Here is a 25,007-nt window from a genome sequence, read left to right as displayed (position 1 = left end):
ACTATTCCAACACAATTCATCGTCTTATATGAACACAATTTCAATTTATAATCTTCACTGAAATACAAATGATACGCAGATAGCGTCGCGTAAAACCTACACACATGCGTTTAAGAACAGCGTAAATTTCTTTCTAACCAACTATACCAAGGTTCAATCAGATAACCGAAAATTCTAAACAACGATTTTGAAGATTTCAAGCGTCGCAATGTGCTTCAAATTACTTTGTGGGTGGGGAATTCGTAGAAGGAAAAATGCTAGCAAATCTACCGACTGAACCAAACCCTTCTAGCTTTTTGAAAACAAAAACAAAATACCGAGCAGAGCTTTCACAGGACCGTCACTTCCAACAACACAAAAAACTCTGCAACTTAAAACGGCCTTTTGACTGTCTCAGGGCGTACTAGTTTCAGTCAGTAGACGTTGTCTAGCCTTGGGAAGGAAAAAAGGGCGTCTGAAACGCTCCTATTCAAACTATGCCCTCTGGAGGACCGGAAGGAAGCGCTTCATATCCGTCATGGTGCTTAGTTATCCTTTCAACAGGTATTAATTTGAGAACAACTGCAACAAGCATGCTAACTGCTCCAAGTAAAATGCTGAGTAACCATAGTTGCCAGCTTAGTGGCACAGTGCTAGCAAAAGCTCCCAAGAACTCTACTATGATAACCTGGAAGGCCGCTGTGCAAACCATGACGATTAGAAATACCCAACTGTCGAACATTCCACGGAATATGTTTATCTTCTCTATGTCACGACTGTTTATCTGATTGAACACCTGTTAGAACAAAAGAAAGCTAAGATCATACATACGTGGGACTTGAGTATTACTACTACAAGCTTTTCAGCATCATTCTTTCGATCTCGGAAAACAAACACAAGGGGAAATAACAACCACAGGCCCAAAACCATCTGCTTAATTAGGAATAACAACATCAAAACTAGAAGTTATATGCTGGTAAATACTAAAGTTAACCATGTGGAAAATGCACGGCAGCACGGATAAAACTAGGGTACTGGTTAAACCAGTAATCTGTACCTGGCAAAACACAAATGCGTTGAATATCACAGTGTTGAGAACCTCAGTTGCATCTGAACCAGTAAGTCCTAGTAGCTTCTCCCCAGAGAAATTGAGAACTCCAAGGACAGCCAGTTGATAGATACTCTGATCAATGATATTTCTCCACATAGCCTTGGTGATGAAGCTGGTACCCCTCCCAACTGGGGGCCTTTTCATAAGTCCATCATTTGGAGGCTCTGTTGCCAATGCCAAAGCACCAAGAGTGTCCATAATCATGTTCACCCAAAGCAGTTGTACCGCTGTAAGGGGAGCAGATCCTGAAAGAGAAGGGGAATTTGTAATTATTCGTGTTAGTTCAGCTCCAAACAAATATAACGGCATTTCATAAAAGAAAAATCTGCTGGACAACATACCTGAGACACATGCAGAAACAAAATTGATCATTAGAGTGACAACGTTAACTGTTAACTGGAACTGCACAAACTTTTGAATGTTTATGTACACTGAACGTCCCCATCTGGCCACATTTACTGTAGTTTTAAAATTGTCATCCAATATGATGACATCAGCATTTTCTTTGGCAACCTGTACACATATCCATGAATAATTTGGAATTGAAAACATTCAATTATCGAGCAATGGGACAGAAAATGGCAGTTAATCTTATGCACTTTTAGTATTCAGTAATGATAACCATGTCATACAGACCTATAGTTACAGGAATAATTAAAGGGCGAAAAAACTTCAACCGACAATAATAGTAACCGGCGGCTGGATTACCTACATAGATATATGAATTCATATCTTCAAAAATACATAGCTTATAGCTACATGTGTGTGTCTGCAGTTCTACACACATTACATGCAGTTATTTTTCTCATATAGTTCTTAAATAAAATCGTTAACGAAGTCACATTATCAGTTGTTAAATCAGATATGGCTACTCTCAATGCAACTCAGCTTTCTATACATACTCCTTTAAGGAGCTTATGAGAATTTTTCGTATACGGGGTAAAAAGTTGTTCTCAAGTCTGCGAATACAAACATTGACAGAAGTTTTAACAAAAAATTGATATCAGCAAATGGAGATCAACTATTGAGAACTAGAACTTCAAATTAGGTTAATATAATTGTAAACCAAACCTAGCAATACCTTAGTAAATAAAAGTAAATTGGTTTGCCCGATGCTACTAACAAATCCATAAGAAATGACCTATTATTCTACAAGGATTCCTACACTACGTATTAGAGATGAAAAAAATGAATCATTTCTTTCTACATTACTAGTTAGACGGATATCATGTCAAAATAATTCATGCTGGCAAGTCGCGTCCCACATAGGTTTCGTGTCAAGTAATAGTCAACCCTAATATGTTAATTTCATGTGGTTTCAAGTATTGTTAAGAATTGTCACCCTTGGACAACATAAGAAAATGCTCAAGCCAGGGTTTTCTCACAATGTTTCACCTCCTCATATTAGTGTTAGACCTCTTAACAAAAACTACCCATCCGGCTTTTAGTTAGTTAATCTTCATATTTGTGTGTAGCCAAGTGTCCAGGCCACAAAATATTACCAAACTGTCATTGCAATGCAAAATTATTTTACATGGAAATGTGACTGCAAGTGCAATGGGGTATCTCCTATGTATTATATACCTGTTCGTTTCAAAATCTAACTAAAATGCAGAGTTTAATGCATTTAATATTTATAAACATCTAAAATCCACAAAAATTCTAATGTTGATACATAACTTGGTGTCCAAATTGAAAGCTCAAAAGATCTATTTATCTGCATGTATGACGGTTACATATAAAATGCACATATGATATAGAATAGAATATGGTTGCACATAAAAGTAGGGTTTTTGGGATATTGTAAATTGCTTCGTCGCCCAGCGTTTTTAGTACCTTGTACCAGACTGGGATGAAAAAACTTCATGGATGAAATGTTGAAAATAAAAAAACTCATGCACCATGTATCTACCACAATCCAAAAAAAAAAAAAAAAATCAAGAGCATTCCAACATCACTGATGAATATTTCATGATGTTCTTGGGAGTACGAGCTACTTACCATGCAATAACAACAAGAAAGTCCAAAGTTTACCTGAAAAGTTTGAACATGGAGGACAGTTCGATCCGCTGGATTCGGATACTATCATCTCGAGTGTTGATGTTTTGCAGTGGCGTGAGCTTTCTTCCATAGCTAGTACAAAATATACAATAAAGCATTACATATTATATAAAGAATAAAATCAAGCATAAATCCAATATGGCAGGAGCTTGATAGGATGCTGCTAGTATTTGAGTAATTGATTGAGTGTTAGTGCTAAGCACCCTATCTGTTAGTAGTTGTTGTTTGCTAGTTTCAATAATAATCTGTTGGTTAGAGATAAGATGTGGGAAATATCTTGTAACTGCCTTAGCTTGTAGTTTGGTATAAATACTGAACACTTGTGCAAATGCAGGGCATGTATCTTGTAAAAGAAGTTGTTGAATAATACAGAAGCAATATTAGTGTACAAGTGAAGGTTAGAATAGGGGTGCTATTATTGGTATTAGCCAGTAACAATCCTCCACGTTTCCCTTCTTGTATGACGCGAGCAACGACGCATGCCAAAACCATGGATACACGAGTAGTAGCTCTTGAAGGTTAGGTTCAGGAAATCCAATCTTCCGTCGTGACGATCGGGTCGACATTGCAGAATTTGTCCACTGTAATCGCATCAATGGAGTCTCGATTCGCAACCATTTTTTTGGTGCTGATCATCCTCATCGTGCTCCTGTGGACCATGGAAGTTCTTCAAATCCAATGGGTAGTTCTAAAGAAACCTTGTTGGATCCAATTGATCATATGGGTCAACGTTTTTTCCGTCAAGATTCGTCGTTTCAACCAAGGCTGCCATTGATCAAGCTAGAGTTTCCTCGATGATCCCTTGGCATGGGTTTGTTAGGCAGAGCATTATTTCGATTATTTCTCGGTTGACGAGGCCCAAAAGGTACAAATGGCTTCTTTTCATATGGACAATGAAGCTTTACAATGGTTTCAATGGAGGAACTGCATCAAGAATCACCCAACATGGAAAGATTTTGTTCATGCCTTCTGTAAAGAATTTGGGCCTTCTGAATTCAAAGACTTTACTGAAGCCCTAGTTCAATTGAAGTAGTTGGGTTCTCTCATAGAATATGTCTATGAGTTTTGTTGATTGGCGAATCGGACTACAGAGATCGGTTCAATTATGCTACAAAGTTGTTTCATCGGAGGACTGAAACTAGAGTTACGTCATGACGTCAAATTGCTTCGCCCATCTGATGTACATGAAGCAATTGCCCTGGCTTTCCAATTGGACATCAAACTATCAGATACCAAGGTTTGAAATTTCTCCCGAAATCCTGCTTCTTCTTTTAGTAATGTTACAACCTCAAAATCTGTGCCTTTGTTCTCTGGTAATAATTCTTCTTCTAACACATCTAGGGCTAGTAATGTGAGAAAAATGTCCTTTGAAGAACTTCAAGATCGTAGGAAAAAAAAGGGTTGTGTTATTATTGTCCAGAGAAATAGGTTTGAGGGCATGTTTGTGTTACTCAACAACTATTGTTACTAGATGTCTCTGCTAATAGGATTGAAGATATCGATGGTGAGGATCGTGATGACCAATAGGTCGAAATCACAGCTTGTACAGTTTTTGGTACATTGGCTCATCAACATATTCAGATTATAAAGGTTTCTAAGTTAATCAAGAACTGCCCAGTTATTGGGTTGTTGGATTTGGTGCTCACATTAAGGGTGGGCACCAGTCGGGCCGGGCCCAAAATTGAAGGGACCGGACCGAACCCGCTTGAAAATACAACAGGCCGGGACAGGGCAGATTTTATTATTTTAAAACTAAGAATCAGACCTAACCCGGCCCGTATAAAATAGGCTGGTTCCTACGGGTACAAACTCTTTTTTTTTCCCCTAATTTTGAGTATCCAGATTCTTCCCAGTATCCACCATTGCCAAATCCAACACCTAGAACTTATTCGTGACCCTTTTGGAGGGAAAAATCCTAACCCTAACATTCACAACCCTGGAGATCCCCGCCACTTCCATCAAGCACCTCCTATACAAAATCTTCAAATACAATTTCGAATTCATAAAAAAATAAAATAAATCTGAATCCCTTTGAGAACCAGAGACGTTGTCTTCCTCACGAATCGAACCAGAGACATTGTCTTCAAGCATTTCTCGTAGACCCTGACGCACAAATAGAACCAAATACGTCGTCTTCCTCACGGATCTAAGACCTCCACACACTTGCCATTACAGATTACATAGAATCAAAACTAAATCAGAAACCTGTAAAATTCCTAAATCAGAAACCCTAAATTCCACTGATTATGCTTCGCAAACCCAAAACAAACAAATTGAAAATTTAGAGAATATAAATACGAAATTTAATTCAATCAACCTACGACGGTTTCGGAATTCACAGATGGAGGGATAGAGAGAGGGAGAGAGAGAGAGAGAGAGAGAGACTTACGACATTGCCGACGACTGCTATACGAGCCGAGCTGAGGTGGAGGCCATAGAAGCGCGCATGGCGATGTGGTTGGAGCCACCAATGGAAGACCTCGATAACTGGGTAAGCTTCGAAATTTTTCTCCCAGTCGGCGAAGACATCGATCTTCTTCTCCGTGAGGCCGTCAAGGAAGGCGGTGTTGTCCTCATCCTTCTTGATCATCTTTGCCAGAGTCACGACGATTGATGCTTGAGTTGGGGATTTGAGAGTCCACTGACTTAGGAAATATCGATAGTGGGGAGAGGAACCGAGAGTAAGATTTGTTTTAAATCAATGGTGGAGATTTAATCTCCATATAATGGATAGTACCAACGGTTCGGGCCTGGGGCCTTTTTTTCTTCAGAAATCTGAAACCGGCCCTCCCCACCAATTACATGGACTCGCCCCGCCCTGCTCCATTTTGAGTTTACAAAATTTGTACCCGTCCCGAACTGAATGAACCCGGCCCACCCCGCGGGTCCTAGGCCTATTTGCCCAACCCTAGCTCACATAACTTCATTAATTTGTCTATTGCCAAACAATTAGGGTGGAAGGGTGGCTCTAACAATTCTTTTGAGGTGATGATCGCAAATGGGGGCACTATTTCCAGTAAGGGTTGTTGTTCTCAGATTAAGTTGCAGATTCAACAATATAAGTATATTTTTTATTTCTATGTTCTACAATTGGGTGGTTTGTGATGTGGTTTTGGGAGCTCAGTGGTTAAGAACTCTAAGTCCTATTCTTTGGGACTTTGACAAACTCAAAATGGAGTTTACTTTGGGCAAAAAACACTATTGTCTTTCTAGTTCTCCACCTCGTTCACCAATGTCCATTTCAACCTGTCAAGTGGAGAAATTGCTTTCTCAGGGTCCCTTTGGTGTACTTATTTTCTTCATTGAACCCGAGACTCAGATTACTACGGTTGGGGATCTCACGGTTCGTCATAAATTGGAGTTAGATAACTTATTGTCTTAATTTGCTTCGGTTTTTCAGACACCAACCGCACTACCTCATTTCAAATCCCATGACCATCGAATCCCTCTTTTGGAAGGCAGCAAGCCTCCAAGTGCCAGGCCTTATAGGTATGGTCCTTTACAAAAATCTGAAATCTAAAAGTGTGTTCAAGAATTATTGGATTCGGGTTTTATTCGAGCTAGTAATAGCCCATTTTCTTCACCAGTTATGCTAGTTAAGAAGAAGGATAATAGTTAGCGGATGTGCATGGATTATAGAGCTCTAAATTTGATAACAATCAAGGATAAGTATCCAATACCCTTAATTGATGAATTGTTGGATGAGTTGTTTGGTGCTCAATTTTTTTCGAAGTTGGATTTGCGGGCAGGTTATCATTAGATTAGGGTCTATCCTAGTGACATTGAGAAGACAGCATTTCGCATCCATGATGGTCACTATGAATTTTTAGTAATGCCATTTAGGCTTACTAATGCCCCGACTACTTTCCAAAGTTTGAAGAATTAGATTTTCCGACCTTACTTGAGAAGATTTGGTTTTCTTTGATGATATTGTAGTGTACAGTGGCTCTTGGGAATCCCACATTCACCATTTGTTTCTGGTTTTCAAAGTTTTCTAAGACCATCAATTGTTTGTCAAGAAAACAAAGTGTGACTTTGGCAAATCACAAATCGAATATTTGGGCCATGTGGTGTCTCGGCAAAAGGTGGCTGCAGATCCAAATAAGCTTAAATCTATCCAAGATTGGCTTCTTCCTCATTCGGTTAAGGCTCTCAGGGGTTTTCTTGGCCTCACTGGATATTATCGAAAATTCATTCCAAATTACAAAAAGACTTGTGGACCACTTACTGTGCTAACAAAAAAGGATGCATTCAAGTGGACTGATAAAGCTAGTAGGGCCTTCTAAGCTCTCAAAGATATCATGGTATCTCCTAAAGTTCTTGCTTTACGAAATTTTTCCAAAGCCTTTATTATTGAAATTGATGCTTCCAATAATGGAATTAGTGTTGTTTCACACCAAGGAGGAAAGCCAATTGCTTTTACAAGCAAAGCTTTAGGCCCATGAGCTCAAGCAATGTCCACATATGAATGGGAAATGTTGGCTATAGTACATGCAATCAAGAAGTGGCAGTCATATATTCAAGGGAGGCATTTTATAATTAAAACTGATCACCATAGTCTGAAGTTCTTTTTACAACATAGAGCTCACACCCTTTTTCAACAGAAGTGGATTTCTAAACTTCTCAGTTTTGATTATGAGATACAATATAAATAAGGTTGTTATAATGTTGCTGATGATGCTCTCTTTCGGATGCATTCGGCTGTGGAATTGTCGACCATCTCTTATCCTTACATGGGTTGGTTGGATGATATAAGGAGGCATAATGAACAAGATCCTTAAATTAAAAGCAAAAATTAGGGAGTTACCTTCTGATGGTGCTTCCACGTCCACAGCTCGGTACCATTTTGATAATGGCTTTCATAAGTATAAAGGGAGGATTGTTTTAAGTCCATCTAATTGTTGGCGGGACAAGATTTTCTATGAGCATCAATGTACTCTAGTGGCAGGTTATTTTGGTTTTCTTAAAACATATGAGCGAACTTCCATATCTTTCTATTGGCAGGGTATGAAATCTGATGTTATGCAGTGGGTGGCAGCTTGCTCAGTTTGTTAACCAAACAAGACCGAAACTTTGGCTTCCCCTGACCTACTTAATCCACTTCCCACCCCATCTACTGTATGGACAAATATAGCAACAGATTTTATTGTTAGTTTTCCCCCTTGCAAAGGTAAAACCATTATTTTTGTGGTAGTTGATCACCTTTCCAAGTATTCTCAGTTCCTACCAATATTCCATCCATACACTGCCCATTCAATAGCACAGATATTTGTTGACAATATATTCAAACTCCATGGTATGCCCTCCACAATAGTAAGTGATGGCGATCCTGTTTTTTTGAGCTCTTTTTGTAAGGCATTTTTTTGCATTGCAAGGCTTTAAATTGTGTCTCAGTTCAGGTTACCATCCTCAAACCAATGGTCAAACAGATTACTAATAGAGGTTTGGAAACATACTTGAGATGTTTTTGCAGTCATCAACCAAAGAAGTGGGTTCAATGGCTTCTGTGGGCGAAATGGCATTACAATACTACTTTTCATACTTCATCCAAACTTACACCGTATGAAGTCGTGTATGGGCAGCCACATCCCGCTGTGCCTACTTATGAATTTGGAGCAACTAAGATTGATTTGGTTAATAGGTGTTCAGAGAAAAGGGGAAGAATTTTGTCCTAACTCAAGACTAATCTTGTCTCGGCTCAAGTAAGGATGAAACAGCAAGCGAATAAACATCGAGTAGAGAGATCTTTTAAGGTTAAAGATATGGTTTTTTTGCGATTGGTACCTTATCAACACCAATCCTTTGCTAAACATCATTTTCATAAGCTTCAGCCACGGTTTTATGGTCCATTTAAAGTGTTGTAGAAGATTGGTAAAGTAAAATTGAATTACCTGCCACATCAAAACGTCACCCAGTTTTTCATGTTTCTTGCTTGAAGAAACAATTGGGCTCTGATATCATTCATGCAATTCCATTACCTGTAGCTATAGAGGATGAACTCTTGGAGGACTATCCATTGGCAATATTAAGGAAGAGGTTAATAGGTCATGGCAGTTCATCTACAACCGAGGTTTTGGTGCAATTGAAGCATTAGCCTAAGGAGGATGCGACATGGGAAAACTATGCAGAGTTTGTAAACAAGTTTCCTGCATTCCAACCTTGAGGACAAGGTTCATTATTTAGGGTGGGGTAATGATAGGATGTTGCTAGTATTTGAGTAATTGATTAAGTGTTAGTGCTAAGCACCCTATCTGTTAGTAGTTGTTGTTTGTTAGTTTTAATAATAATCTATTGGTTAGAGATAAGATGTGGGAAATATCTTTGTAATTGCCTTAGCTTGCAGGTAACTGCCTTAGCTTGCAGTTTGGTATAAATATTGAACACTTGTGCAAATGCAGGGCATGTATCTTGTAAAAGTTGTTGAATAATACAGAAGCAATATTAGTGTACAAGTGAAGGTTAGAACATGGATGCTATTATAGCTTGCAATAATATTACCTATAGCTAATAAAATCCCTAGTCATTGAAATTTGAAGGAGAAATGCTAGAGATATTAGAAAAAGAAAAACAACAAAACAGAGAACTTCTACACAAGGAAAAGAATAACCAGCATCCAAGTATCTAGAAACTAAAAACTTGTCAACAGCCATAAGTCATCCTATAACTATTATGAAACGGCTATAATCAAATAGAGAAAGAGATATTCATGAAACAAAATATTTTCAAGTTCTGAATCCATGCAGACTGAGAAACTTGCTACCCCCCCCCCCCAAAAAAAATGTTTCACCATCAAAATTATGTTCCTTAATGTAGCCTTTATAGCACTATTATCCCATGAAATCTCAGAACATCCAAATAAAATGGAATGTTCAACCTTTCTCTTTATGTCTACTATCCAACTCCGGTTCATCAAAGAACATTACAATCGGAGATAATGATACCTTTGCTTCAATAAATGCTTCGAAAACATATAGGAACAACCTCATTGGCTCTTGAACAATCCAATACGTTGCTAAAAATGTAAAAACATTACTTGTGCATAATGTATATATATCCGAGGAAGTAGCATGTGCAGAAAGAAACTGCGGCATAGTGTATGTAAAAACATTGTGAAGGTCATGCAACATGTCGATTGTTATCCTCAGTTGGTATTCGGGGACATTGGCGGGCGTAATTCTATCCAAAGGAAGGCCATAGGACAAGAACTCAATCACATTTAAAGTGAAAATACTGCAATCTCTCATGTGGCATACAATAATTCAACAAGTTTCAAAACCAATTCACAGACAATTCAATTGAAACTCACTAACAATTTAACAAAATTTTAACTCACCCGTTGCCTTGCTGTGGGGACTTTGGACTCATAATGATGGGCCAAAGTCCATTCTTCACCTCCTTGGACAGGGTTCGGATGACATTGGGAAACACGTTAATGATGGAAGCCAATTTGGCAGTCGCTTTATGTGTGTGGGTTTTAGACGTCTATAAGTCGTACACCATTATTCTTCCAGCTGCAAGATTCACCTCAACAACAACCCAATGGTGATCAAGATTTGTAGACCCTTTCCACATCGACCAACCATGATGTAGAAAACGGCTCTCTCCACCCCATGCATTGTCTTTAACAGCACGATAAGAATTCTTTGGATACATCGCCTTTGTGGCCTCTAGTTGTTCTTTTAGCTGTCATCGCATTATGAAAGCGCTCACAGTATGATTGTCTATAATTAGAAAATTAAAAAAAATGTACAACACTTAAAACATTCTAAAACACCTTCAACATCATAATTTTCAAACTTTACAATATTAGTAGAAATTATCATAAACTAGTCGATTCTGTTCGTGGTCAACGTTGTTTTCCCTACCCTTCGAGCCTTCTCTACATGCTTCTTCAGAAGATACAGCTGCAAATGAATGTGTTGCAATACACAAATTGTAATTAAACTATGACACCAATGCAATCCTAGCACATTTATATAACTCCAAACCAAATAGAGTATAGTCACTTACATTGGTTGATAGCCACTCTGCCTTGTCAAGGAACCGCCTCCAAAAATCGATGTCTCCAATCACCATATTCTCCAACTGGGCAACCGGACAATAAAACATTAAGGCTCATCATTGTAGTAGTTTAATCAATATAATTTTCAATGCATAAAATCCAAACGTCAATTATCGCTTACTTTTTCTGATTCTCCTTCACCTTCTTGAATTGATAGAAATATTTAATCGCCTTAACCACGCAGTTTTTGTCCATTGATTTAAATATGTATCTCATTTGTAGAACGGTGTCCTTCGACTCACCTTCTTACAATTTTTTACACTTTGTGACGTCAAAGATCAACGTCGTATGGAGAAGGACTTTCGTCTTCTTCTTCCCCCCGTTTCGTTCCTATAGTCTTTGACTTCCCCCTCATGTACCGGCCCTTCCTCTTCATTCCCACATGCCCACCCTCAGGTGTAAATAACAACCTCATTATCGAAACTTTCATCTTTTTTCATACTAGGTCGGTACAAGTTATCCAATCAGTCTAACCATCTCTTCGCATACAACGTCAAGATTATCTCACTCAATAGTACATAGAAACTGGTTCAAACCTTCATCCTCCACACCTCTCATAACCTCTTTCCCGCTTGATCCTTCGACCTTTCCCATTTTGCCTTCATCAACCCTCTTTGTCTTCTTCTCCCTCTTCATATTTTTCTTCATTTCCATCTTCTTTTTCTTTATCCTCTTCATCTTCATTTTCCACATATTTGTGTTCCTCTCCTTTTTCCACATCTTTATGTTCCTCTCCTCGGTCAACTCTTCCACCTTCTCAAGACCTTCATATTTGAAACATCCTTCTCCTACACCAAACGTGCAAAAGCTACCTTCAACTCCCTTAATTGTACTTTCAACCCGCCCATATCATTTATGTTGGGAGCGAAAGTGTCAGGCATCACTACATTGGCATCATCGCCTCAGGCATCACTACATTGGCATCATCGCCCCATGTCTAGTAGTCTCTGTTCCTATCTGATTCAGTGGGCACAATCTCCTGAATCCCACATACTGCCATTTAATGCAACTTGTCAGAATTACATTTGTCACACATACAATTTTCACAAACATTCATCAACATTTATAGATTTTCACATCATTCATCAAGTTCATAAATTTTCAAATAAAGGCATACCTCTTGACTCTCAATTATGTGCATTTGTAGTTGCTTATGGATGGGTTGGTTTTTTGATGTCGACCACTGAAGAATTCTTGGGATGGCTACCGGATCAGTCATCTTGCAATACCGTAATAGCTTCACCAATTGGGGAATTATTTCATATGCCATAGCTGCACGTAAACTGAATTAGTACTCAACATAATAATTTAAGCATTATTACTCTCAATCAAACAAACAAATAGTACCTGAAAAAGCATAACTAAACCCTTTGTAGCTCCATCAGGATCTATGTCGCCTCTTACTTCCCCTGCCTCATTCCTCTTCCTCATCCTCATATCCTACATCACCATCCATTATTCCTTTCCCTCTCCTAGAAAACACAAAAAAGAGGTTGTCATGTAGTAGTTCAAATGAAATCACACCCCATGAATAACTGTTGAACTTATCCATATCGTATATGAGCTCAAAGTACTCTAGGTTCACACCCATATTACTCTTCTCCTTTATTAGGACACCCTTAACAAAGTATAGCAACTCCATCTTTAATGCATTGTCCTCATTTTCACATTCTTGAAAAGCCCTTTCAAGCTCTGTATAAGTTACCAATACTTTTTTGCTACCTTTGTTCGGGATGGAATTTGCTTTATCCTTAACCTGGCTCCTCCAAAAAAACCAAATTTCTTAGGAAAATACTTAGTCAAAAGCCTAATGTTGGAAGGCTTAACCTCTATATCATAGGGTTTATCACAACGAAGCCCTGTAATGAGGTAAGAGTCATTCTTCGTGAACCGCGTTACTTCGCAACCTATTAAATACTTAAGTTCCTCTAAATCTTTTACCTTTTGATTAGCCATTATACAGAGCGACAATTCATGCACCAATTGGCCACTAAAGGCAAGTCAATCGACACTCTATAAATGTCTAAAGCATGATGCCCTAAAACCAGCAAGTTGTCCATCATTACACTTTTTATGCATAACACCTAGCACATGGCTTGCTTGTGAAAGGTTGTTAACCTTTCCCTTACGATTCTTCCTCTTTTGTTGCTAGTTGAACCCCCTGAGTTTCCATCTCATGTACACATAACAATACAAGCATTGGACAAAAACAAATTAAACAATTTATACCCTGATAACAACCAAATTCAACAATTTATGACAGTAACACAACAAGTCAACAAGTCATCATAATGCTACATCTACAGTGAACAAACCTTCATGACTAAAGTAATATCAACTTTGTTTGTACCATACTTGACCAATCCCGAAACTACCAAACATTGGTCAACGTTATACCGTCAAGGACCCAAAAGAGTTTCCTTCCAACCAGGAGGCCAATCACAGCGCAACATGTGTCAATATCAAAGGCCAATCACAACACGAATCATGTCAATGTCAGAACAAAGCTATAAACTCTCTTCTATAAAAGGAGATCATTCTCCCACAATAATCCCTAATGTCATTTGTACTAAATCATTCACTAGTACTCACTAAAGGAGAGCTTGAACCTATGTACTTGTGTAAACCCTTCACAATTAATGAGAACTCTTCTACTCCGTGGACATAGCCAATCTGGGTGAACCATGTACATCTTGTGTTTGATTCCCTGTCTCTATCCATTTGCATACTTATCCACACTAGTGACCGGAGCAATCTAGCGAAGGTCACAAACTTAACATTTTCCGTTGCACAAAAGTCCCCACTGATTTTGTGCATCAACATTTGGCGCTGTCTGTGGGAACGACACTTATTCCCACTCTCTTTAGCTTTGTCAAGCTGGTTTCCACCATTCGTACACTCTCTTTTGACTAAGCATCCATCTCCAACATAGGGAGCAAAGGAAGCCACATCACACAAAATGACACCCCTCTTGTACCTAGTGCGAAGCAACTAAAGAAAGAAGGAAAAAAGGTTGCTTTTCAAGCTAAAGTCGATAAGCTAGAAGCTCAGAACAACAAGATAGCAATGAAGAATGAGGTCCTCCAGGAGCAGTATGAAAAGCTCTTTGAGACACTCCATGAAACTAGGCGTACTCAAACACGCGAGCTCGTTACCCCTGTGGACATCAATCATCATCTCGATGCCTCCCAACATAGAGGGTCATTTTCCTTTGACATGGGTATCCCTGATGAGGAGCGAGTTAATCATCAAAACATTGATAACCATGAGACTTCTCTCAACGCAGCTGCTTCGACCCGAAGCATGAGGAGTGGAGGAAGACACTTCCTTACAGAAGGAGTGGAAAGATCGAAAGCCGTCTTTCACGACTGTCGAGATTTCCAAAAGCAACGTCGAGACAATCTCATCCATGTAAGCTCAAGATCAATGACCCAAGGGTCTTTGAAAGACTCGGTCCCTTCCCATGTCCCAGACCGGCTACCAATTTAAGGAAGGGGCAACAAGTCCTAGAGAAACACGAAGGTATAGGGGACTCAGAGATGTTCTGACAAACATACCTTGGAAGTCAGTACGGCGAGTCCAAGGAAAAATCACATGCTCTTGATCAAACCTTCCTACTTCCAATAAGAGATTGAGATTTATGAAAGAAAGCTTCAATGGTACATGACTTAACTCATGACCCTTTTGTCCTACAGCTCCTTAAAGAAGTAAACAAGTTGAAGGCTGAACGACAAGCTAAGATACCTGATTAGAACCAACCTAGGCCTGGCCCTCTTACAAGGAAGATCCTCGACACCCCCTTCAAGAAAAGATAAAGCAGAAGCTTGGCTTGCAACTCTATACTGGAAAGGAGGACCCGATTAAACACTTTAACCTTTTCAAGTCCACCATGGCATATTGGATGCACATCGACGAAGAGCGATGTCTTCTCTTCCCCTCCACCCTCTTTGGCAGAGCTTTAAACTGGTATTGCCGTCTTCCACCTGAGATGGTAGACTCATTTGAGGAATTGAGGAAACTGTTTGTTTCTTAACACATTTTCCAGACCAATCGTTTGCACTCTGCGGATGACTTGTACACTATTTGCTAGAAGTCAGACGAGTCATTACGTATGTATGCTAGCCGCTTCAGCTATGAGTATTCTCGTTGTGCCAAGGCAGACGACAAGACTGCCCCAAAGTCTTCACAGCAGGCCTACGTGACTGTTTCTTTAAGTACATAATCAATGCTAACACTTGGAAGACTTACTCTGAGTTGATGGCGCATGCTTATAACCATGCCTCCACAGAGGCAAGGACATACCAAGAGAAACCCCCAACAACCATCCCCTATCAGCAAGTGGGGAGCGGAAGCCAGACCCACCCAAATGAGAAGACCTTAACCTTCCAAACTGCAGCGGTGCCTCCCCCTGCCTTACTTAATACTTCACCAAGTCAACAGACATATCAATCTCAAGGCAAAAGGAAAGATTCCCATCCTCACTAGTCTCATTTTAGTAAAATGAGTAAGGGACACTAGTGCGATAACCAAGGGTATCACCACGATAATGCCCGCCTTCAGACAGTCAACACAGTGGGCCAAGCACTTGTCAGCACAGGCCCTACCCCGAGGTATGACACATACACACCTTTGAACGCCACATGCGTGGCCATTTACCCTAGCATATCACACTTGATACCGAAGCTAATGCTGAGGCAGTCGGGTTACAAGCCCACGAAGAACACGGGCATATTTTGCTGCTACCACTAGCATAACGACCATGACAGCGAGAAATGTATCACCCTTTGTGATCATATTGAAGCTTTGGCACATGAAGAAAAAATTGATCAATTCCTCTTTCACCCTTCAAGGGATAATTGTAACCAACGCCAAGTGAATGTGATATATTACATAAGCGGCGGCGGCACACCCATATCTGAATCTTCCAACAGAGCCATGAAAAACAACGAACGAGCTTTAAAGCATGGTCACCAAGTGTTTCAAGTGGAAGACATCAGGGGAGGCAAGTATTAAAAGCCTAACTAGGATCCAATATGTTTCTACCCTGAGGAAGAAAAAGGTATCATCTACCCTCACAACGACCCACTGATCGTGAAAGCTTACATAACCAACTTTGAAGTACGACGAATCCTGGTAGACACGGGGGCTTAGGTTAATATCATGTTTACTGAAGCTTTCAGGGCACTTAATGTAGCTGAACACTTGCTTGATTGCTCGATTTCTCCTCTGATAAGCTTCTCCGATGATGTCGTGCAACTTTTAGGGAGTATACACTTACCTTTCACCATTGGTACATGCCCTTACACAACATACAATGTTATCTTTGGACGCACATGCATCAATGATCTTAAGGCCATGGTATCCACACATATGTTGTTGATGAAATTTCCAACCCTTTATGGCAATGGTTATATCAAAGGAGATCAACTTAGTGCACAGTCATGTTACAACACTTCGGTCAAGCAACAACACCTGCATGTGCCCAAAGAAACCCTTTCTGTACATGACCAAGTCATAAAAACTAGCCTGGACGAAGCCACCTTGGATCTTCACGATGGCAACCATCAACTCGACGATCCTCGATATGACTCTTTTACCCAGCAAGCACAACCCACTGAAAAGTTGGAAAATGTCTCTATCTCAAAAAATTATCTGAATCACATGGTGAAGATTAGTACCACCTTGTCACTACACATTTGGTTGGCATTGATCTCTTTTTTTGCAAGAGAACACTAAGGTCTTCGCCTGGTCATAAGAGGACATGCCAGGCATTTCTCTCGATATCATCTGTCATCGCTTGAGTATTGACCCCAAGAGCAAGCCGGTGAGATAGAAGCGAAGATCTTATGACGCTGAACAATACGAAGCAATGAAGACAGAAATTGAAAAACTCAAAGGCATAGGCTTCGTCCGCGAAGTCAATTACCCAACATGGGTAGCAAATGTGGTCATTGTTAAGAAAAATCAGACCAAAGAAAGTCTTCTACTCCAAAAGGTCTTGTGGAGAATGTGTGTCGACTACACTGACCTAAACAAAAGATGCCTGAAGGATAGCTTTCCTCTTCCTCTCATTGACAGACTTATAGACTCTACAACAGGGTATGAACTCCTGAGTTTCATGGATGCTTACTCAGGATACAACCAAATTCTCATGAACCCTCCGGACTAAGAACACATAGTCTTCACTACTGACAGGGGACTATATTGCTATAAAGTCATGCTCTTCGGCCTAAAGAATGCAAGGGCGACTTATCAGAGACTAGTCAATTCAATGTTCGCTGAACAGATTGGAAAGAGCAAGGAAATTTATGTTGATGATATGCTAGTCAAGAGCAAACATGCTAACCAATACATCACCAACCTATCTGAAACTTTCACCATTCTAAAGGGGTATCGAATAAGGTTGAACTCCAACAAATGTGTCTTCGACATAGGCTCTAGTAAATTCTTGGGCTTCATGATTAGCCAACGAGGCATTAAAGCTAATCCCGAGAAGATCCAAACAATCCTCGACATCAAGGAGCCGGTAACTTCAAAAGACATCCAGGCTCACTTGAGGAATGTCACCTACAAGCAGCGCATCTCCAACTACTATGACTCAAAGGTCAAACCTCGTTCTTTCAAAGTGAGGGACTGGGTATTGAAGAAAAGATTACTCTACGATAGAGTCCCGAATGAAGGAACACTTAGTCCAAACTGGGATGGACCGTTTAAAGTTATTGGTATCAGTCGCCCTGGCTCCTACAAGCTTAGAAGCTCTAATGGCAAGACCCTTAGCCATTCATGGAACGTTGTTCACTTGAAGTACTATTACAAGTAAACTCACATTGTATAAGTGTTAAGCTTCAGCCGTTCAACATTCTATGTAACGAAGACCATTTCGCATGAATTCAATAAAGAGGTGATTTAGACAACTCGGTCTTAATCCTATTACATTCCTAGCAATGAAACACTCGGGTTCAAAGCTTCAACATGAATGCTTCCAACATGAAACAAAGTCTAAGTATATGTCAACAAGACTATACAAATAAACGAACAGCTTCAAAGTATATTCATTCAATCATACATTCCAACACATTCATACATAAGCCAACTGTGCTTCGAAAGTGTTCAACATACTTTGTGTCATTCGACACTTGCTACAATGTGCCTCGGCACATTGCCCTTATTCTCACCAACTAGGTGATGAAGGAACTTACCTTCGTGCCACCAACTAGGTGATGAAATGTACAACCCGTACTCTAATATTATTTGACAACTTGCCACTCTTATCACAAACCAGGTGAAGAAGGAACTCACCTTTGTGCCACCAACCAAGTGATGAAATGTACAACCCGTACTTTAATATTATTTGGCAACTTGCCACTCTTATCACCAACTAGGTGAATAAGGAATTGATCTTCATGCCACTAACCAGGTGATGAAATGTGATGAAGGAACTCATCTTCGTACCACCAACCAGGTGATGAAAGCAACTCACCATTCATTCCACCAACTAGAAGACGAGTGGTACAACTTGTACATGTGAACTCCTAGCATTCACAAATAATCAAAAACCCTCAAGCTTTACAACTCAACTAGGGGAGCACTTATGCCCAACAAGAGTTATAGTTACCAACAAAGTCTTATTGCAAGCCAACAACAACTTCAGTGCATGGTATACAAAGATCAAGGTATTCAGCCCTCTTGCATCTGCTTCAGACATTTCTCCTCTGTAACAATTAAAACACTACAACTCGTAGAAAGCTTCACATATTCTTCATCAAGACTGTTCGAAGAAAATTCAATTTATATGGTTAATCCAAACTTTCGACTACTACAAGGTGTGGCTTCTATATGTTGTCTCTCCTACATTTTCAAATTTCCAGTTTTGTCAAAAAAAAAATCGAAAAAGGGAAATTGGGAAATTCAACGAAGCTTCATCAATGGAGGACAACTACAAACTCTTAAAAGCTTCACACACTCTTGATCAAGATAGTGTGAAGCAAAACCACTTTATGGTGGAAATCAATAGCTTCATCAATGGAGGACAACCACAAATCTCAAAAGCTTTACAAATTCTTGATCAAGATAGTGTGAAGCAAAACCAATTTATGGTGCCAACAAGAGCTTCATCAATGGAGGGCAACTACAATTCTCAAAAGCTTCACACACTCTTGATCAAGACAATGTGAAGCAAAACCAATTTATGGTGCCAACAAAAGCTTCAACTCCAAAGTTTCACCTACAAAAGCTTCAACTCCAAAACTTCACCTACAAAACTTCAACACAAAAGCTTCACCTACAAAGCTCCAACACAAAAGCTTCACCTACAAAAGCTTCAACTCCAAAGCTTCACCTACAAAGCTTTAACTCCAAAGCTTCACCCACAAAAGCTTCAACTCCAAAGCTTCACCTACAAAGCTTTAACTCCAAAGCTTCACCCACAAAAGCTTCAACTCCAAAGCTTCACCTACAAAGCTTCACCTACAAAGCTTCAACACCAAATACCAAAAGCTTCACACACTCTTAATCAAGATGGTGTGAAGCAAAATCAATTCATGGTACTCAACAAAGATTCACCTATAAAGCTTTATATATATTCGAAAATTCGAAAATTAAAAAATTTGAAAATTCAGAAATTCGAGAATTCGGAAATTCGAAAATTCGGAAATTCGAGAATTCGGAAATTCGAAAAAAAAAAAAAAAAAAGGCCTAGGCCTCCTCCTCTTTGGGCCTAACAACTTTCATAACAAATATATATGAAGTAGGAGTTTTGGGCTACCACTTAGAAAGGAAAACGGTGAAGTTTTGTTACTTTGGAAATTTGGCTAGCAAGACACCTTTTTCGTCAACTCCCTCGACCGGAGACTTGGGGGACTCCTACCATATGTTACTACACCTCGGTACTTGGAAGGTTCACGACTGCTCAGTGACTTGGATCTTTCAAGTCTCCAACCGAGAAGTTTTCCTCACTCGGGAAATTAAAGGAGCACTACCTTAACCTACATGCTTCACTCACAAAGCTTCAACAAACAAGCTTCAACAAAAGAAAAAAATTCAAAGAACTTAGTGAAGAAGGCTTTGGTGTATTTAACACAATACGTTGAACTAAAGCAAAACTTATTTATTGATATCTCCGATAAGTTACAAATATGTACATATACATGAATCAAAACAAACAAACAAGAGGGAGCCTTCACAAAGGTTACTCAGAAGAAGTCTCAATAGTCGACAAAGCCCTAGAAATAAAAGGCACCGGAGGGTGATCATTCGGAGCCTCAGTAATGGGCAGAACCCTAGAAGGATGAGGCACCAGAGGTTAATCATTTGGAGTTTCATTACGCGGTACATCCCCAGAAGACGAAGGCAATCAATGCCTTTGGAACAAACCCACAAACCTCTGATGATCAAGTAAAATCTGACCATCAGATTCCTGCAGTTGGTCAAGCTTCCTCTTCATGTTTGTAGCATAGTCAAATGTGAGCCTTTGCAACTGTTTATTCTAATGCTTAAGACCTCTAATATCCTGTTTGAGACTTATCACTTCAGCCACCAATGATTCAACTTGACAGGTTCGAACAAATAGGCGTTGGGCCATATTAGACACAAAACCTGCACACTGAACACTAAGAGCCAGAGAATCTTTAATAGCCAACTCATCAGATCATTTGGAAAGTAGTCTGTTATCTTTAGGAGTGAGAAAGTTCCTGGCTACCACCGCAACGGTCATATCATTTTTCATCACAGAGTCTCCAACGGTAAGAGGACCAGTAAGGGATAAGAATGATGGGCGTCATATGTTGTCTTGAGGAGGCATGGCTGCCTCTTCACCAAAGTTCAAGTCAAAACGACGGTCGGATGGGCCAGATAATTTCAGAAATGATGAATGAGAAATGAAGTCCAATAAATCTCTGAAGTACAAAAACAAGGGGAAAATTCCTACAAGCAATAACTCTCTTAATGTACTTCTTGCACACAATTGGTGCCCCTATAAAAGAAAGGGTAGCAGGGCCGTTTGTTCAAAAATCGAAGAGGCACCACTCTCCGGATTTCGAGAAACAGATTTTCCTGAGTAAAATATGTCGACAATCCCCACACGCAACATTAGCTCCTCGGGTACCACAGATAACTTTGTCAAAGATCTCTGACAAGGTTTAGACACATAAATTTTGAAGGTCCAACTACCCTACCATTACCCATAAGGGTAAAGGAAAAACACCAAACTTAATTCATGTGGTTAACAATGGATTTCATCAACATAAATCATTCACAACTGAACAATATAACTAAAAGAAAACAAAAATAGAACGACCTACCCTTTACACACAACCTGTTAATGACATTTCATAACCCATATCCCACAAAAATTTTCCTAACATTACATAAATATCCAATACTTTCAAATAATTTCATCAACCCTGATCCCAAATTGAACTAATTTCATTAACCAACTTCCATAATTAATCACATTAACATAAATAACCAAATTTATTTGTAGGGTTCGATATTTCCAAACTCACCAAATTTGAAATCTAGATTGAGCAATGAACTATGATGTCGACTTTTTGGGAAGCCACGACTCTTAACCTAACTCAAATTAAGAAAGCACCACATACTGTCTGTGGAACCGACGGTTCACCCTTCAACCAAACTTGCCTAAATTCTTAAATTTTTATGTCAAATTGCAGTCAGGCCAGTGACAAGAAGCACAACAAAACTACGACTGGGTTTCAAATGGCAAGGAATGTTTTCAACAATATGAAACTTTTCGACTATAATGATGTTTGAGGGCTGGTAGGAGATGGAGAGTTTTGGGATGAGAAGGCAACTTTATGATGGAAACTATTGATGGGGGACAATTTAAATTGCAGAAATTTTGAAATGATGTCGAGTACCATTTTGAATAAGTGATGGGTCATTTATGACCCGGTTTCATGTGTTGGACCGAGTTGTTGTAACCCGATGTAATTAAAACATTTTTAAAAAAATCGGTAGGTATGTATCTATTCGAGAGAAAGTTGAAGGCGGGCAGCTGAATGATACTTTCGCGTGTTGAAGCGGGAAACAAAGAGAGGGGGTAGAGTAATCTTATACCTTGAAGTTTTTTTCTTCACTGGGGGTGTTTTTGTCACTAGAAAGAGGTAGTGTAATCTTATGCCTTTAATTTATTTTTTTCATTCATTGGGGGTGTTTTTGTTCGCTAAAGAGAGGCAGAGTAATCTTATTCCTTTTTTTTTTCATCACCCATTTTTTCCCCACCCTTATCTTCTCATTCTTTTGCTTTTTCTTCTTCTTACATAACATATTGTACATTACAAGCCAATTTGACAACCATGGTCTTCTTCCTTTTCCTTATATTTATCTCAAACCTCTTCTTTTGCCTCTTCTTCTTTTGCTTCTACATCTTCTTCTTCTTCTTCTTCTCCCTCTTCTTCATCTTCTCATTCCTCTTTAACTTTTTCTCTTACTTTTTTTTTTTTTCCTTCATCTTCTTCCTCGGTATTCTCCTCGACAAGTTCTTCCTTCACTACTCTCTTTAATCCTCCACCATCTTCGACAGCTCTTCCACTTTCTTCACCAAATTCTTGTCTCATATCTCCTTCTCGTGGGCCAACCACACAAATGACACCTTCAACTCCTTAAACTGCATTTTCAACTTGCCGATATCATTTGTGTCAAGAGTCAGGTTTTTAGGAATCACAACATCTGCATCGTCCCCCCAAGTCCAGTATGCTTTGTTCGTATTCACTTCAGTCGGAACAATTTCTCTAATCCCCACAGCTTGCTATTTAAAGCCATGCATCATAAATACATTTCTCACACATACAATATTCACACACATTCACTTTCATTCATAAAATTCAGAAGTTTTGCAACACAATTATACTTCTCGGCTCTCAGTTATATATGTTTATACCATACTTAGGGCCTCCGTATTTAGATCTCGTACAAATACTTGGAGGACTTAAATGTAATTATGTAATAAAGGAAGGGGCAAATATGTAATAAGTAAGGAGCCCTTATTTTATAAAAGGACTCCTTACCTTCACAATTAGGATAGGCCAATTCCTAGGCCCTTTCACCCCCTCCCAAAGCCTCAGAGGCTCTCACATTCTCTCCCTCACCTCTCAGATAAATACAATATCAGTGTGGACGTAGCCCAAACCTTGGGGTGAACCACGATACATCTTGTGTTATTTACATTTCTTGCAGATTCATGGTCGGATTTACGTTGTTCCAAGACCTCCGGTTTTATGCATCAACATTTGGCGCCGTCTGTGGGAATCAACATGAAAAACTATGTCGGTTCTCTTTCATTTTTTCACCTCCACTGTGAATCTGCAAAATCTGCATAAACCCAGGAACCCAGAACCTCCCTCATTGGCTTTTCCAGAAAACCTTCGCGGACCCCAAAACTCTCTATCTCTTTCTCTAAAAATCCAGTCTCTTTCTGCAATCCCACAACTTCTCTCTCTTTCTCCTTTCTTTCTCTTCCTCCCCAAAAATCACCTGGTTCTTCAAGATCTCCGTACCCAAACACCAACTTTCCTTCCACATCCTCGAAATTCGCATCAAGATTTTCTCAGGAAAGTAAAGGTTAAGGTTTGGGAGGGAAACATCAAGATGAGCTTTCAGGATCTGGAAGCGAGTCGAGGCTCCAATTACTCTCAGCGAGGAGACCTCGGCACTGGAAAGCAGGATCCCACCCAAGTTATAGCCTCCGGCATGTTCTAGGTTAACACCATCGTATCCATTCCAGAGGCTCGTCATGGCGTCCTCCTCTATGCCTGTTCATACAAATGAAACATCGTGAACAACCACCGCAGATCCGACTACGATCTAACCAGGTCACAGATTCAGAGAAAGCAAAATCGGATTCAGACGAAAATCAAAATTCCAAATTTCAACTTGTGTCTTTCGTCGGCGTGATTCAAAGTAAGTCACTATATCTCTCTGAAAATCCCTAATCTCTCTCACGAAAGGTCAAATATTATGGCTACGGACGGCGCGGCGGACCGATGAAGGCCACCGCAGCAAACGCTGAGCGCAGGCAACAACGAAAACTGCATGATGAGGAGGAGACGCGCGAGGACCATGGCAATGGTGGAGCTGCAGCTAAAGCTCGATCGGGGTCTTGAGATGCTTTCGAAGTTGCTCGTGAGATTAAAGTTCAGTTTCAGAGAGATTCGGAGTCGGGGAACGAAATTTCCAAGATGCTCGAGTGCCGAGCCATCGACCTCTGCTGAAGTGGCTGTTCCTGCTCAATTGGGGTTCGATGAAGAATTGATGTTGAGATCCAAAAATCTCTCTTCCACCTTACACAAGCTATATCTTTAGGAGAAGAAACTATACAATGAAGTAAAAGCCGAGGAAAAGATGCGGGTGGCCCATGACAGGAAGGTTAGTAAGCTAAAGCATTTAGATGAAAGGGGAATGCAACTGATCTGGGTCAGATGTACGAGTTGTCCAGTGAGTTGAGTCTCCACCTCCGAGTCAACTTGGTGGAGTATGATTATTCGGGTTACGGACAGTCTCTGGGAGCAATTAGCTTCTGGTGCAACAACTTTTAAATCAAGAGTGCAAGTGGATAACAAGTTGTGGACTCGTGGACCACGGAGCACTAAGAAAAGAAAAGAGAAAAGAGAAAAGAGAAAGAAATAGAGTGGGAAAAGCAAAGTAGAAAAGAAAAAACAAAAGCAAAGAAAATCATTTCGAGAAAAAGCATAAAGCAAAATGAAGGTTTTCCTCTGCGAGAGCACATGGCGACATTGCAAAAGCAAGGAATAAACACCCCACCAGAATGATGTGATT

General features: G+C 39.7%; 1 protein-coding gene across 1 annotated transcript; it reads right to left on the bottom strand.

Annotated features, from left to right (window-relative positions):
• Window positions 1–24: 24 nt before the first annotated feature.
• Window positions 25–5,825, bottom strand: LOC114820174 (putative calcium-transporting ATPase 11, plasma membrane-type). The gene is made up of 4 exons (XM_029090609.2): window positions 5,541–5,825; window positions 1,432–1,603; window positions 1,037–1,335; window positions 25–775 (listed from the first exon to the last, which is right to left on the bottom strand). Exons 1-4 carry the CDS (start codon window positions 5,739–5,741, stop codon window positions 470–472), a joined length of 978 nt encoding a protein of 325 aa, XP_028946442.1. The 5' UTR covers window positions 5,742–5,825; the 3' UTR covers window positions 25–469.
• Window positions 5,826–25,007: the final 19,182 nt, after the last annotated feature.

The sequence above is a fragment of the Malus domestica genome, chromosome 12, assembly GCF_042453785.1.
Source record: "Malus domestica chromosome 12, GDT2T_hap1".
Lineage (NCBI taxonomy): Eukaryota > Viridiplantae > Streptophyta > Magnoliopsida > Rosales > Rosaceae > Malus > Malus domestica.
Note: the sequence above shows the minus strand (reverse complement) of the source record. Positions and strands in the feature narration are given on the sequence as shown.